A 14,481-nucleotide genomic window follows, 5' to 3' on the forward strand; every position below is an offset into this window, starting at 1 on the left:
CTCCCATGGGGTGTCCTCCATGGACAACAACCTCCATACCACCCTAAAGAGTTCTGCTGGACAGCTGTTTGAGAATGCAGTAGAGATGGTAACGTCTTTTGCTGTCCCCTGCCAGATGGTAGGCACGATTATGTTCCCTGACTGGTGTTTGGACAGAACTTTCCACCAGCTGCACTATTGTTGTCATCCAGCCTGCTTCACTGCCTACAAGTTCATAGAATTTCAGGCAGCTCCACATCACCAGAGAGAAAACTCAAGAGTAATCACAACTCTGGAGCTTTAAGTCTTGCTGTTCCACAATGCAAGAAGGGCCTTGACAAGATTGTCAGCTTTACCCAATGGAAAATCCTCCACAGCATTCGGGAATCCATCACATTCCATAACTATCCAAGGATGGACCTGCAGGGGGAATGTGGCACCAAAAGCCACTAGGAAATAGTCCAACCATTACAGTGCAATTTCTCTAACTGCACCCTCCCCATTACTAGACCACCAGCCATGCCATCTGCATCAAAGTGCAAACTGAGGGTATGTCCCACTCTATGTGCCAGACCAATGCCAACTTGAGATAGCCCCATGGTTGTCATGGAGGTCATGAAGTCCCAGCCCAGTGCAGGCAACCTCTTTTCTGTGTTCAAGGACTTTCCACACTTACACCTAGCTTTCCTGTGCACCATAGACAAGTCCCACTTTTAGTATTCAAGGCACTCTAGATATTGTTAACTAGTCTCTTATTTCCCTATGCGGTGAAAATACACTGCCACCCAGAGCTAATTTTCAAGAAGAGGGAAGCTACAAACACAAGCAAAATAGGTCTGAGAGAGAGGGGGCTTGCTTCCATTTAAACACCAAATAGCCCAGTTATGCAAGCATATTCATAAGTAAGATCCACAAAGTTCAGTGGAATTTACTCATCGCCTCACACAGGAAGTACGGTATACATTCAAATTCTACTAATGAGTAGCAAGACATCAGGCTCCATCTCTCAGTTGGATTGTAGCTTACTCAAAAAACCTTTGAGGCTTGGCTGAAGCACAAAATATCAAGCATGAATCCTTCTGCTAGTCACACTTTGAATATTGAGGGCGTTCAATATATTTTTAATATTACAAATTCTGTTTTAAAGGTGCCATCAAAATGGGGCCATGGCGTTATCTAATGAACATAAGCCACGTTACATGAGTCATGGCCACTAGCTTAGATAACATTAGGAGGCTAAATGTGATAAATAAAGTGAGTTGAAACCTACTATGGCTTTAAAGAAGAGTAATAAAGTTACATTTTAGTGGCAATTAAGCCACATAACTTTTATATTTCAGATGAAGGTTTTTAATCTCCATTGCTCACTACAAAGCTACATTTGACTGCTGCAGTTCTGTTTAAAGTTCTGTGTTTGTTAGCATGCTGGAGATGTAAATACCTAAATACTATAGGTGTGCATATAATTTATTGAATTAATATCCCACCCATCCTCCCAAAGGAGTCCAGAACAGCAAGAACTTGGCCACTTGAAATGTTCAAGGGCAGGTATAATGGTGTTTACACTCTAAGTGTTTCTTTTTAATGGTACTCACATGGTGGATACAATAGACTGAGAGGTGAGAAGTGGGGCTCTTAAATCTCCACTGCATGTGCCATAGTGACTTTAAAATGTTTTAATTTATTCCACTTTTTACTTTGCCATATTCATTTTTCTTGGAAGCATATTACACAATGGAATAAAATACCCAACTGTACAAGAACATATTAAAATTAGCTCAAGGAACTCTTACAATGATTCTTGAAAATATTCAAGCTTGAACCAGGAAACCTCTAGGCTTAGAACTGTAGGGAAGCCACTGTAGAGCAAAACACATTTCTCGTGAAATGCACTTGCATCCTATAACATAAGAGTTTTTAGCCCTTAAGACTTTCAAGATCAGCTTGAGCAGATATGGTCACAATTTTATTGCAAGCTCATTGTAAAGAGTGGCAGGGGATAAAATAATTGCCAATGAAGTTTCAGAAGCCAGCACAGATTTTCCAGAGGTTGGATATTGGTGCTCCAGATAGTAATCCCAAGCTCTCTTACTAGGGAGCAAATTCCATTGAACTGAACTGAATTATGAGCAAACATGTTTAAATAAGGACTGCATTGTGAATATCACAAACAAGCAGAAAAAGGCATTTGTGTTTAGCAGCCAAAATACTACGCCACAGTTATTCAAGTTTACACTAAGAGAGCTACCATATTTATAGTGTCAGAATTCACATTCCACCCATCCCCTGAACAAAATTTTGCTATAGTTCTAAAGTATAGATGGTTAGATATTTCTGGACAAATCCCCATGTTAAATTTTTTAAAAGCAGATAGGTTTCTCCAGCTGGCAGATAGAATGGACGACATGATACTGGAGGCCTAATTTGGTATCTAACAAGTAGGTATGCAGTCAATAGTGCAGCTAACACCAACTGTTCCCTGCCCAATCCAAGGAAACAATCAATTTTTTTAAATTGTATTCATGCCTTCCCTTTCTTCCAATCAACTCAGTACAACGTATTTTGCTCTCCTCCTCCCCATTTTGTCCTCAAACCACTCTGGTAGGTTAGGCCAACAGAGTATGTGACTGGCCCAAGGGTTACCTAGCAAGAGTCATGGCTGAGTGGACCTGGGTCTAGCCAACACACTGGCTAGCCAACGAAAAATATGAATATTATCTTGCTTAAGTGAATGAGATAGTGTTTCAAGCCATTGGTTGAGCAAGTTGTGCCATCAATGGAGGAGCAGCAACTCCCACAACACACACACAAAATCTATATATCCACACACACATGCATACTCTTTTATTAGCAACAATCAATAAAAAATTGAAAAATTGAAACAGGTTCTTTTGCTCAAATATTTGCAATGATAATTAATTGGAGGAAAAAACAGTACTTAGGCTCAGCTCCCAGATGCCTGCTCTTTGTATAGCTGTCCTTCGACAAATCTGACCATTTAACATTACTTCACATGGCATTTTTGGGGTGGGAGTGGGGGTGTTATTCCAGATAAACATTAGAGTTCATTTCTTCCTCACAGTGAGCTAAAGAGCCAAAAGACTTATGTGCGACTTTGCTTTGAGTCTGTGTCAGAAAAAGAGCGAGAGAGAGAGATTACCAAATGTGTCTTGCCTGATGATAAACGTACTTGGTTTTGGCTAAAAGCAGTAATCATATCAGTATCCCTTGTTATGTCCAGCAAGTTTCTTCAGCATGGATTTGTCTTCAGAAGCACACTTCATGGGACTTTTATTAAGTCCATTTGAAAAGAGAGTAAGTTTTGGAGGGCAGAGTAACATTGCAAGGGGCAGCAGGATTGCCAGCTTACACTTGGCTTTTTGAGATGCAACATGAAAAAGGCACCTCTGCTTTTAATACACCAGCATGCTGGCTAATGCAGCTTTTCACATCGTAGTGCTAGAGTAGTAAAGAAAAAAGGAACCTGTAGAATATATCTTCCCCTTCCATATTGCTATTAAACACAAAATGAGCCCCACCCTGCTAGAGATTTGGCAATTCTTCATGTACGGAACTACATTCTTCTACCGCTCCAGCTGCACACCAATGTATAGATTTTTAAGTATGATAAAGTCAGCAAAGAAATGACTACTTAACAAATCCATCTATCTTTTGGAATTGAGGCTGCAATTTTATGAGCCCAACTGAACTCCAGCAGGACTTACTTCCAAGTAAACATGCCTAGGATTGGATATAGATGATATTCTTTAAAAAGGAACATCATGTTCAAAATGAGAATGGGGGTGATAAAGCTTCTTGAAAAGGATACCTCAGTTAGTGTAATTGTACAACTGCTTGCAGCGTAACATGCAACGGCATAACTATAGCTAGCTAATTTTTAAATGCATGATCACAGAGGTTTATTATTTGTCAGTATATCAAACTTATTTGCTCACAAATAATAAGACACTTCTTAAAACAAGTTAATAAGCCTAAACCTACTTTTTTGAAACAAATGTCTATGCAGACACCAATATCTTAATTCACTGGCAATTTTTCTTTCACTATTATTTTTGTTAGAAGATTACTATTCTTCTCATTCTAAATAATTCTGGAGTTGGAAAGCATTCTTTCTGTAGTTATTTTTAGGGGAGGGAAGGAACAAAAAGTTAAGAGATCAAAGCACTCCAATTTGAGAAGTGTGTCACTGATTTAATAAAATGATTATGAAAGATGCTTCTAGTTCAGAAACAAAAGCCAAAGTTTGGCCTTTGGAAACAAACAGCAAAACTAAAAGCACACATACCGTGTTGCTGTGTATACTTGCTTGCTATTCAACATATTTTACTTCAAACAAATTTTAGGACATACACCCCTCATTATATCCTGCAAACTTGGGAGTAAAATTCTTCCATACAGTGACAAAACCCAATTCAGTTTAAAGACAACCGAATAAAATTGAACAGGAATTTATTGGGCAACAATATCTTAAAATAAAGTTACGTTGCATCAGAAGTTTCACCAAGGTTTAAATAGTGAATTAAAATACAAAATGTTTCAAAGGCACATAAATCAATCATTTCCCCAGACATATCCACTGCACAAACATCAGTTAGCTTTAAAAACAACCACAACTACCAGCCCTTAGTTCTTTAGATATCTGTGCAGCCAACAATTCCATAAGGCTAAATAACGTTATTTACGTCATGATGAAGAAAGTGAAAAATAAGAATCTAAGGAACAAGTCAAATCCTTCCCCAATGTATGGGAAGGCTGTAGGACACTCCTACACTTGGAGTAGCAAACATAGAAGAGGAAAGTTATTGTCCTGGGGAACTAGATCATCCCAGTTTTTTTCAAAGGTATATTAATGTGAGAGCCAGTGTGGTTTAGGGCAGGGATAGACAAAATAGTGCCTTCAGATGTTGTTGGGCTTCCATCATCCCTGATCACTGGCCACACTAGCTGGGTCTGATGGGAGCTAGAATACAACTAGGGGGGCACCACTTTGGCTACCTCTACTGCAGTGATTTCACCAGGACTGAGAAGACTCAAGCTCAAATCCCCGCTCTGCTACAAATCTACTGGGTGGCTGTGAAACTGTCTCTCAATCTGACACTCTTGAATAAAAAACTGCAGAATGATATTGTACACTATCACAAGTTCCTTGAAGAAAGTACTAAATATGAAATGAATGAAACATTTAAATAATCCATACTCTTAAATCCAATACACTTTGCTGAAAGCTAAAACAATGTATTTTGAAAAAGTAACATTTTAACATAGACGTGTGTGTCATAAAAAAAATATTCCCATTGTTCAACCCCCATACAAAATGTTCTACTAATTATTCTACTATGAGTCATTCAATAAAAATAGCTGGAACTATGGAAAGGATCATGAAACTGAAAAGTGAGTTGGGAAACCCTAATAAGCACGCATTCAAAACATGCTCCGTTGTAAGGATACATCCCGATGTAGGTCACTGAGAAGCACTTCATCTCGTAGTATCTTTTGAATTCTTCTGGTGGTGCTGCCCTGACTATTTGGTAAAACTAAAAGCCAACGAAATCTTTAAAATGTTTCCTCAAAATGTGATCCATCCTACTAGCAAACACAATTGCTGTCACACATCAGAACACCTCCAGCTGAAAGCAACACGAGTTACAAGTGCTCTCCACTCTATAGCTTTATACATAGAGATAATGAGCCAGTTAAATCCAAGCATTACGGCAGCCGAAGAATTTAGCAGGATTGATGAAAGAGTAACAAAGGAAAAGCAGGAGAAAGCTTACACAGTCTATACTTTGCCACATACCACTGCATGGCATATAATTAGCAACAGTTCAAAGTAATGGGGTTAATGAAACAAAGATCACAAGATGTTTCTTGTTCTTTCGTTTCTTCATTAGCCGTTTCAAATATAGATTTGCTTCAATAAGCTTTTGTGCTCAGATCACTTACTCTGGAGTAATCCCAATGATATTGATGGGCTGGCATCTATGCCAGTCAATAGGGTTTTTTAACAACAACAAAAAGTGCATTTAAATCCCCCCCCCACTTCATTATATTGAAGGCAATTATACACAAATACTTTCATTTGTGAAAAAGCATTTGCTTGCTGATTACCATTACAAGACATTTTGTGGAATGTAATTCACCAATATTTGCAATACAATTCTCATATTAAGGTGCTATTTCAGGGTCTTTTTTTCTTTACTAAACAGTCCAATTCAGAGACTTCCTACATGTCCTTGATTTGGACTCAATATATATTCACTCAGTAACTTCTTTTCATAACAAAAATGCTTAAAATGCCTATATAGGAATTCAGTCTTATATTCCCACTCCTGTCTCCTTCTGTGTCTTGAACAGCAGCTTAGCATAGAAAGCAAACAGGTTTCCTGGCACAGAGATAAAGTGATCAGAAAAGATTTACAGGCTAGATTTCTGTAGTTTCAGGCTGCTCTTAAAGGCACAATGCAGGTAATTAGATGGCAACTGCCACAGCCCATTCCTATTTGTGCGTACACAAAGTTCCATGGCACTTACTTGAGAGTAAATGTTCATAGTACTGCAGTCCTGTGCACACTTACTCGTAAGTAAGTCCAATTGAATGCACTGGGGTTTGCTGCTGACTAAACACACTGTACATGCCCATGTCCCATTCAATTATTTACTTTAAAGCAAGCATATGAATTAAAATGCTTGATTAAAATCCATGCTGCTAGATTCAGCAAAAATAGTTATTTGTAGAGACACAGAAGATAAATATATATAGTCAAATGCGTGCACACTCTCTCTCTCACACACACATACCATTTTCCTTTTTTCAGACACACTTTGCTTAGACTACCACAGGTGCATGTGCCAGAAGTAAATTTGTATTCACATTACAAACCCAATGGATAAGTAATTTAATTTTTATAGCTTTCTCTACGGAACATGGCTCACAAATGCCAACAACAAGGAATTCAAAACAGGATCAATTCTTTTCCCTTCTTGGAAACAATCTTATAAGTGTCCAAGTACTCGACAACATGAAAGAATATTGTTGCTTCTCTGAGCTCTTTTGATATCTCTCTCTGCATGGTGGAGCTGTTCACGAGTGATGGGAGAAATCTCTTTTGAAAATAAATGGCACCTCTTCAAGTGTGTTCAGATACATCCTGGCTGGACCTTCAGTTATAACTTGAAAAGGATGCTTGATTTTTAAATTTGTTTTAGGTATCAAATTGTGATGCCTGTAACAATCTTCAAACCTGATTCTTGCAGCACCGACTTTATGAGTTTCCCCCATGTCAACACAGAAGGCAGAAAGTAATGAGAGTGGTGAGGAGAGGTAATGGGAGAAAGGAAGAGAGGATGGGGTTAGGCAATTGTTGCTGAACATCCCAACAAACTAAAGTTCACACTTCAGATGAGACATACTGAAAAGGTTAATGCTACTGCACTTAATGGTTTCTTCACATCCATAAGCATAGCTGTCACCACATACTTACACAGAGCACTAATCACTTCACAAGAGTCGAAGCACTGGTACAAATTGTAGTGCACAGGAGTATGTTACCCACATGCAGCCTGATCCTACACATGCATACACGCACTTACTCAGTAAGCACGCAGATTACTACACATCACTCTTTCTTCTGGCCTTTAAGGATACCTAAGAATTACACATAAACAGGTCCCCAACTCATACAAAAGAAAAATGCAGTATATTAAGATGCTGAGCTTTGGAAAATAAACTTGGAGAGAATTAAAATGCTGATTTTAGCCACATTTAAAACTTTTAAAAAAAAAAAATCATTAAAGAGAAAATTTTAAAAAATCAAGAGACAAGTTCAAATGTTAGCTGTGCAGTTGTCATAAGACTACTATGATTGCGGCTTCACTTCTAACTGGGTACAGAATTGCAGTCCGGTTTCTTCCATAGCCAATATTAACCATAAGCTTTACATCAATGTTTATTGCCAAAACTGTATTTGGATGTATTAAATACAAACAATGGACAGGAGAGTTGAATTAAATATATTATTTTGAAGGTGATGTAGGTTTAAAAAGAGAAAGGAGGCAATGTAGTTTTGTGTGTAAATAAATTTAAGTGGGTACAAATAGGCACAGAAGAGATCCAATATGACCCATTGTTCATTCTGATATGGAAAGAGGTATCAATGTCTTTTTGCAATAATCTTTTTAGGATATTTCATTTACAGTACATTGTACAGTTATTTCTTAAACTGCACTTGAAAACAATCAGTTAAATTCTCAGTTAATAATGTAAATTAAGGTAATATCCTTCAAGGATATGCTTATAGAATTTACACTGTTTAATGACAAAAACAAATGATAAACTGGCAGCAACAAATGTTATTTTTAAACAAATATTAATAAAACAGATTGTCACTAAAGAAAAATAGCTACATTAGTTCTGCACTTCAGGGGGCAAAATCATTTCCACTTTAAATAAAATTTAGCCTTGAAATTAAATGTGCTATAATGAAGCATCTCACAGGTACCATTTACTGACATTGCCAGAACAAGAAGCTGCCTGTCATTGTTCTTCTGGCGCCTTGATAGCCAGGTACCCTCATGAAGTTATGTTGATGAAGAGAATTCTAATTTGCTTTAGAGAAGGATAACGTTCCTACTCCTATAAGAACTTATTTTTGGGAGGATACCCACTGATTTTTTCCTAGAATGACAGAATTCATTGTGTTTTAGGACTTTTATTCTCACTGGTTAATCAACAGGTGTTTTCATATTTGCTGTTGTAGAACTAGCAAACACAAGCTTACGCTGCTTTTCAAATAATATGTTCCAAGCCCCTCTTCCTACAAAAATGCTGACATATCTAATTTTAATTTGACCTTCCTTGGAAGTTTCGCCGTCACTCACACTGTGTGGTAGGCTGACTATATAGACTTCCATTTTTACCCAGCTTCCAGCTTCTCACCACTATATTTTGAAGGACAGAAGTTTAAAAAATGAAAAGCTAGGCTGTTTGTGTATATCCGACAGTACAGCTAATGCTCATAATTAACACTGCAGCATGAATTTTACACCTGGAAGATATCCTTGTGTATTTTTGTGGGGGTTGGCGGCTTATCACAATCCTATGCATGTCTACTTAGAGGTAAATGCAATTTAGTTAAATTATCAGGTAAGTGGGTATAGGTTTGTCTAATAATAAAAGGATGCTAGACCCCCTGCTACACTTAAAGCTCCCAGATGTTTCCCATAAGATATATCAGTTTTCACTTTAAAAGATAGCATTTCTAGCAAAGAGAGTTTAATAACCTGTAACTATAACCATGGTGTACAATCAGGAATTTAAAAGCATGGGGGGGGGGAGAGAGAGAGAGAATCTGCTACAAAATAAAAACTAACTAAATTCTACATATTTTACTACCAAAATGTAATTGGAATAGGATGACTCGCAATTAGCCCACTGTGCTGCTTTCGCCAACTATTACCATGTCTTTCCCAAGCTCAAAAGAAGTATGTTGATTTATTAGTAGATGTACATAAAAATTAATAGAATAAAAGTTAGTCCATTATTACCAACTTGGATTATTTTGTTTGGGTTGGGTTGCGTTGCGTTGTGCAAAGAAAGGCAAGTTCATATTTAATGTTTCTTGTTAACTTTAAATCCTTTGCTTATTCATGGCTGTGGGGGGGGGGAGAGGAGAAGGAGGTAAACACGCTGATGAAATACTTTATCATGCTGATTGACAGAAAAAAATGCTCCATTACTTCACAAAATGCCCGTATAACAATTCCCTCCCATCAATAAATCATGATGAAATTCCAGTTAATTAAATAAACATTAGTCAATAAACCTGGCGCTTTTTGTAAAGTTATACAATGCAAACTTAAGTTCTTATAAAGCGTATGTTAACTGGGGGCAAAGAGCCAAATATTTTCCTTTATCGGATCTAACAACGCTAGATGAGACTAGCAGATTAAAAACATGCAAGGGAGTTTCCTACATACAGCTATCATGCTGATTTTGTATCATTAAAATGGCTCCCAAACAAGCAGATTAACTGATTAATTGATGATTAAGACTGCAGGAAGATCAGACATTACACCCAAATACTTCTTGCATGCACACACAGAGCTAACTAATTGACAGCTACACACGCATCAGAATGATAAGTCTCCCAAAGCAATATTTTAAAGCACACATAAACCCCTCTTTCAGCATTTTCATGCACAATGAACAATTATATTTCAAAGTTCAAGTTCTGCAACCTAAAGCACTAAAAGAATGAAAGGGTGGGGGGATTCTTCAGTACACTGTTAGCAATAAATAAACTTTTGAAATTAATCATGTGATCATAAAAACAAGCAATAGAACATAAATATAACCTCAGTGTTAATGCAAGGCACTCACAGAATATATTCTGAGCCAACATGCACTAGAAAATAGTAGGAATAAAGCTCTCATGCTGAATTGCTACCATCAGAAAGAACTTGGAGAAAAGTTCCTTGATGTATCAGATATACTGATGGTGGGGGCCATGTATTCCATCCTCTGCTATGTTTATATGGATGGTACCTGAAGCCAATGCTTATTACCAATGGTAAATACCATATTGTGTGTCACATAACTGACACACATCCCACACTTTCTCCAATACAGCTGGTTACTGTTGTATAAATCTCTTTTGTCTGGGGGTAAGGAATGATGACTGGGCACCAAGTTTGTATAGTAATCACATCTTGTTTCAAATATCACACATTAATAAAGCTTTCATAATAATGCAACAGACACAACTCATTAGCAAATCTAACACCCAAAGTCCTATTGCATTTTTGCTGAGATCTGGTCCAAACTGTCCACAAATAGCACTTGTTTTTCAGTAAGGACAGAGGAGTGCTAAAAAATGCCTGATTTCAATGAATACTTCATTCTCTTATTAACAAAAAGCTGTCTGGCAAAGAAAATTCAGAACTTCTCTGAAAGTCCAGCGAAAATTCACCTATATTGTGGTTTTCTAAAATGGTATTTTTGACATGAGTTATCTATAGCTATGTATCCTTGTCTAGGATACAAACGCTTACAGTAAGAATCCACATGCAGTGCACTTGTCAAAGAGAAGGTGGAAAGGGCAAAGATGTTCTTAACATGTCTCCTGATGTGGTACAAAGTAATGCCCAATTTCTTGCATAAATACCAGCACTGGAAAGATTTCCCCGATAAAGAGCTAATGACAAATACAACAAAAAGCAGATTTATCAGAGGTTAGAAATCTGGGATTAATTTTCACTGTCTAAACCTTGCAACTGTCACATGGAAAACAAACTTACGAATGTATTTCATCCCATCAAGTCCCCCAGATGAAATATATTCCTAAAGATGCAATGCAGGGAAGCACACACACACAAAAATAAAGCCTGAACCACAAACATTAAAGCGCAAAAGCAACAGACTAACTGTTTGAAGTTTTAGTCTTAAAATATACATCTATATCATAGGGAAAATATCAGATACAGCCTTATGTTAAACAACTCAAAACCAAAAGTGTAAAGAGGATCTGCTGAATCTCTTTTTTCTTAAAAATTTCTTTCTAGGAGTGACAAACACAGAAGTCCATTTTTATTTTTATTTTGCAGATGAGGAGGGGGAGTCAATTCAAAGCAGCTTCCCCAACTCAGACCTAACTTTTCCCCCCTTGGAGCATCATCATGACAAGTGGCTGCTTGATAGATGTTCCCCTTGATAAACGACTTGTTCAAAAGAGACACAGTAGCTTTCATTTCCTGACCACAACACACTTTTAATTTGCAACAGCAGAACTGCTGGAGTGTGACTCAGTCCTACTCTCCAGCTTTTCAGGGTTCTGCTCCTGACAGGCCACATCACTGGGCAAAACAACAACTAGGTGCATCCACTAACAACAATCACTGCATCATGTTTTTTCTTTTGAGATACACACACACACACACACACACACACTCAGTTGCAGAACTAATTACACTGGTGCTCTCTCACACTCTCATCCTCTTCACCCCTCCCCGAAAACTCGGCCGCTTTCAAAATCACTCTGCTGGTCAAGATATTCTACTAGGAAATTGAGAAGTAGAGGTGGGGGTGGAGAGAAGGAGAAGAGGGCAGACCCAGAGGGGTTGGGGGGGGAGAGAATAAAGTGCACAAGTGCCATACAATATACAAAGCAATGTCACCCAACCATGATTACTGTGTATTACTACTATTAGAATTATCATCATCATCATCATCCAGGAATTGCATTTAAACAGTGGCCACCATCCACCCCATCCAATTTCAGCCCTCAGCACACTATCCAATTCCCGATTTAAAATTTATAAATGTAATATCCTCATCACAAGCAGCAGGTCCAATCTGCTGTGAATATATATTACAGCTTTAACATCACAGAGGGAAATCTCCCATCTGGCAATCACATTCGCTCCAACAGCTCTAGGAAATAAAAGCGGGGGGGGGGGGCAGGGAGAGAAGAGAAAGAGAAAGCCGTGTCTTCCTGCTCTCTCCCCCCTCCCCCTTAAAAACATGTCTCAGGGCAAATTATGTGCATCTAAAATAAACAGTTGCTGTATTGATCGCCTTAAAGTCAACAAGTTCCAAATGCAAAATAAATAAATAATAATAATCAGATAATCATCCCTATTGTAACAGCGGCTCAGGGTTACTTTGGAGAGATATAGGCACCTACTAGCATCAGCCTAGGAGTGGACATTTGGCACTCAATCTTTGCTTTGGATTCAGGTTTGTTAGGAAAGATCAGTGGTCACGTACTTAAGCTGACCATGAGGTTTTGCTCTGTCCTTATTTGCTTCTCCCACAGACTAGTAAAAGTGAGACAATTCGCTGTCCTTCTGTCACCCCACAAATTCTGTCACCCCACAAATTTGTGCGCAGAACAAAATCTGCTGTTATACTTTCTCTAAGCTTCTGTAACTGGACTTTTGTAAACTGCAATATGAAATCCTCCCTGCCCTATTTCATCAGATCCCTCCAGGCCTATTTTTTTAAAGGTGTTTTGTAGAATGTGGCCTCTTACAATCATTTAAAAGTATGTTGCAATGACAAGCAGCTATATGGAAAAAAGGACAGAAAATACACAGGTCGCTATTAAAACTGGAGGAGGGAGGCAGAAGAATTGGTTATTGTGCACCTATGAATCATCTTATTTTCCTATCCTGATCTAAAACCTACAAAAAAGTAGAGGGAGGAAAGATATAACGGTAGTATAGAGTAAAGAAACAATAACTATTACTTTAAAATTAAAAAGGAAACATTTGCTGTGAGTGTAGGCATAGATATGTTCAGGGTTTCCCCCCTCCCCTTTTTACAGTCAGTGAGTTTACTAATTTACATAGTATTTGAGTGTACACAGTTCACTTTTGGTAACATGCAACTTTAGCATTGCAACTGAGAACAAAAGTAACACTACAATCAAAGCAGAAATCAGAAACAAAATGATAACACACAAAAACTGCTTATTTACACACTTGAAGCTTTACCATTAACATCATTTATCTCTAGCCATATCCACATGCAAAGTCCTCAGATATTTTTTTCATCATGCGCTTTAAAAATTTATCTAGATGCAAAGAAAGAGAGAAAGAAAGAAATAGAAAGACATAGATCCCAAAAGCAGACATACCATAAACACTGGTGCTACTGATCATTTCTTGCTGGCAGCACAAAAAAGCTGAATTGGATTTTTTTCCCCTCTTCCTCTTCTTCTTCTCCTCCTCACAAGCAGGAATTCCAAAGGTTGCTTTTCATTAAAGCCACTTTTCCTCTCAGCTATCAAATGTCACTGCCTTGAAACGTGGGCCCTTTCGTCAGGTATTCATTTAACCTACATGCATATAATTAAGTGGGAAAGCAACATCAACAAAAAGGGGATCTCAGATCACAAGAGAAGAAAGAAAGGGGGGGGGGAGAAGAGCACATGACCACGAATACAAGTCCATGTCAATTTCACTCACTCCCATTGAAACTAACAAGAGCTCCAGGGAGAATAGTAATAGGATCAGTGGATTGTATATACCATTAAATTATACATCTTTCTCTCCGTTCCAAGCCAACAATACGCCCACCGTGCTGTCCCCCCTCCCTCCACGATGATGTGCTTACATTTTACTGCATCAGCTTCTCTTGACATATTCACGCCCCCCCCCACCCTGAACTAAAACACGGCAATTTAACCCTAACTTTCCCCTTCCGCCGATCCTCATTCGCACTAATTTGCTTAAAAGTTCGTTCCCCCAATACACCTAAGTCGCATCTTATCCGCGCGTTCCTGCTTGGACTCCAATTTGAAAAAATAAAAGACCCACTTAAGCGAAAGTGGATTTGACGGCGGGGTGGGGTGGAGGGGGAAGCTCTAAATCTCGCAATCGCGAACTCTTGGGCTCCTGACTATTGTTAGCAACGATCAAGGAAGGGGGGGGGGGAACCATCCACCGCGATGCTATCTCTTTACTTTCCACGCTGCGCTTAGA

The 14,481-nt window shown here is 38.3% G+C and overlaps 1 protein-coding gene and 1 long non-coding RNA gene across 5 annotated transcripts in view; one reads left to right on the plus strand and one right to left on the minus strand.

Moving 5' to 3' along the window:
• Positions 1–14,481, plus strand: part of LOC310703232 — a 403,937-nt gene that overhangs the window by 119,971 nt on the left and 269,485 nt on the right. The window lies entirely within an intron of this gene.
• Positions 1–14,481, minus strand: part of FIGN (fidgetin, microtubule severing factor) — a 123,103-nt gene that overhangs the window by 107,615 nt on the left and 1,007 nt on the right. For both annotated transcript variants that reach the window (XM_083493890.1, XM_083493888.1), the window contains exon 2: positions 13,635–13,835. In XM_083493890.1, coding sequence (XP_083350016.1) covers positions 13,635–13,659 — 25 coding nt within the window. In that variant the 5' untranslated portion in view covers positions 13,660–13,835. The remainder of the gene's footprint in view (positions 1–13,634; positions 13,836–14,481) is intronic.

Source organism: Podarcis liolepis, assembly GCF_965112155.1.
Source record: "Podarcis liolepis genome assembly, chromosome: 1".
NCBI lineage: Eukaryota > Metazoa > Chordata > Lepidosauria > Squamata > Lacertidae > Podarcis > Podarcis liolepis.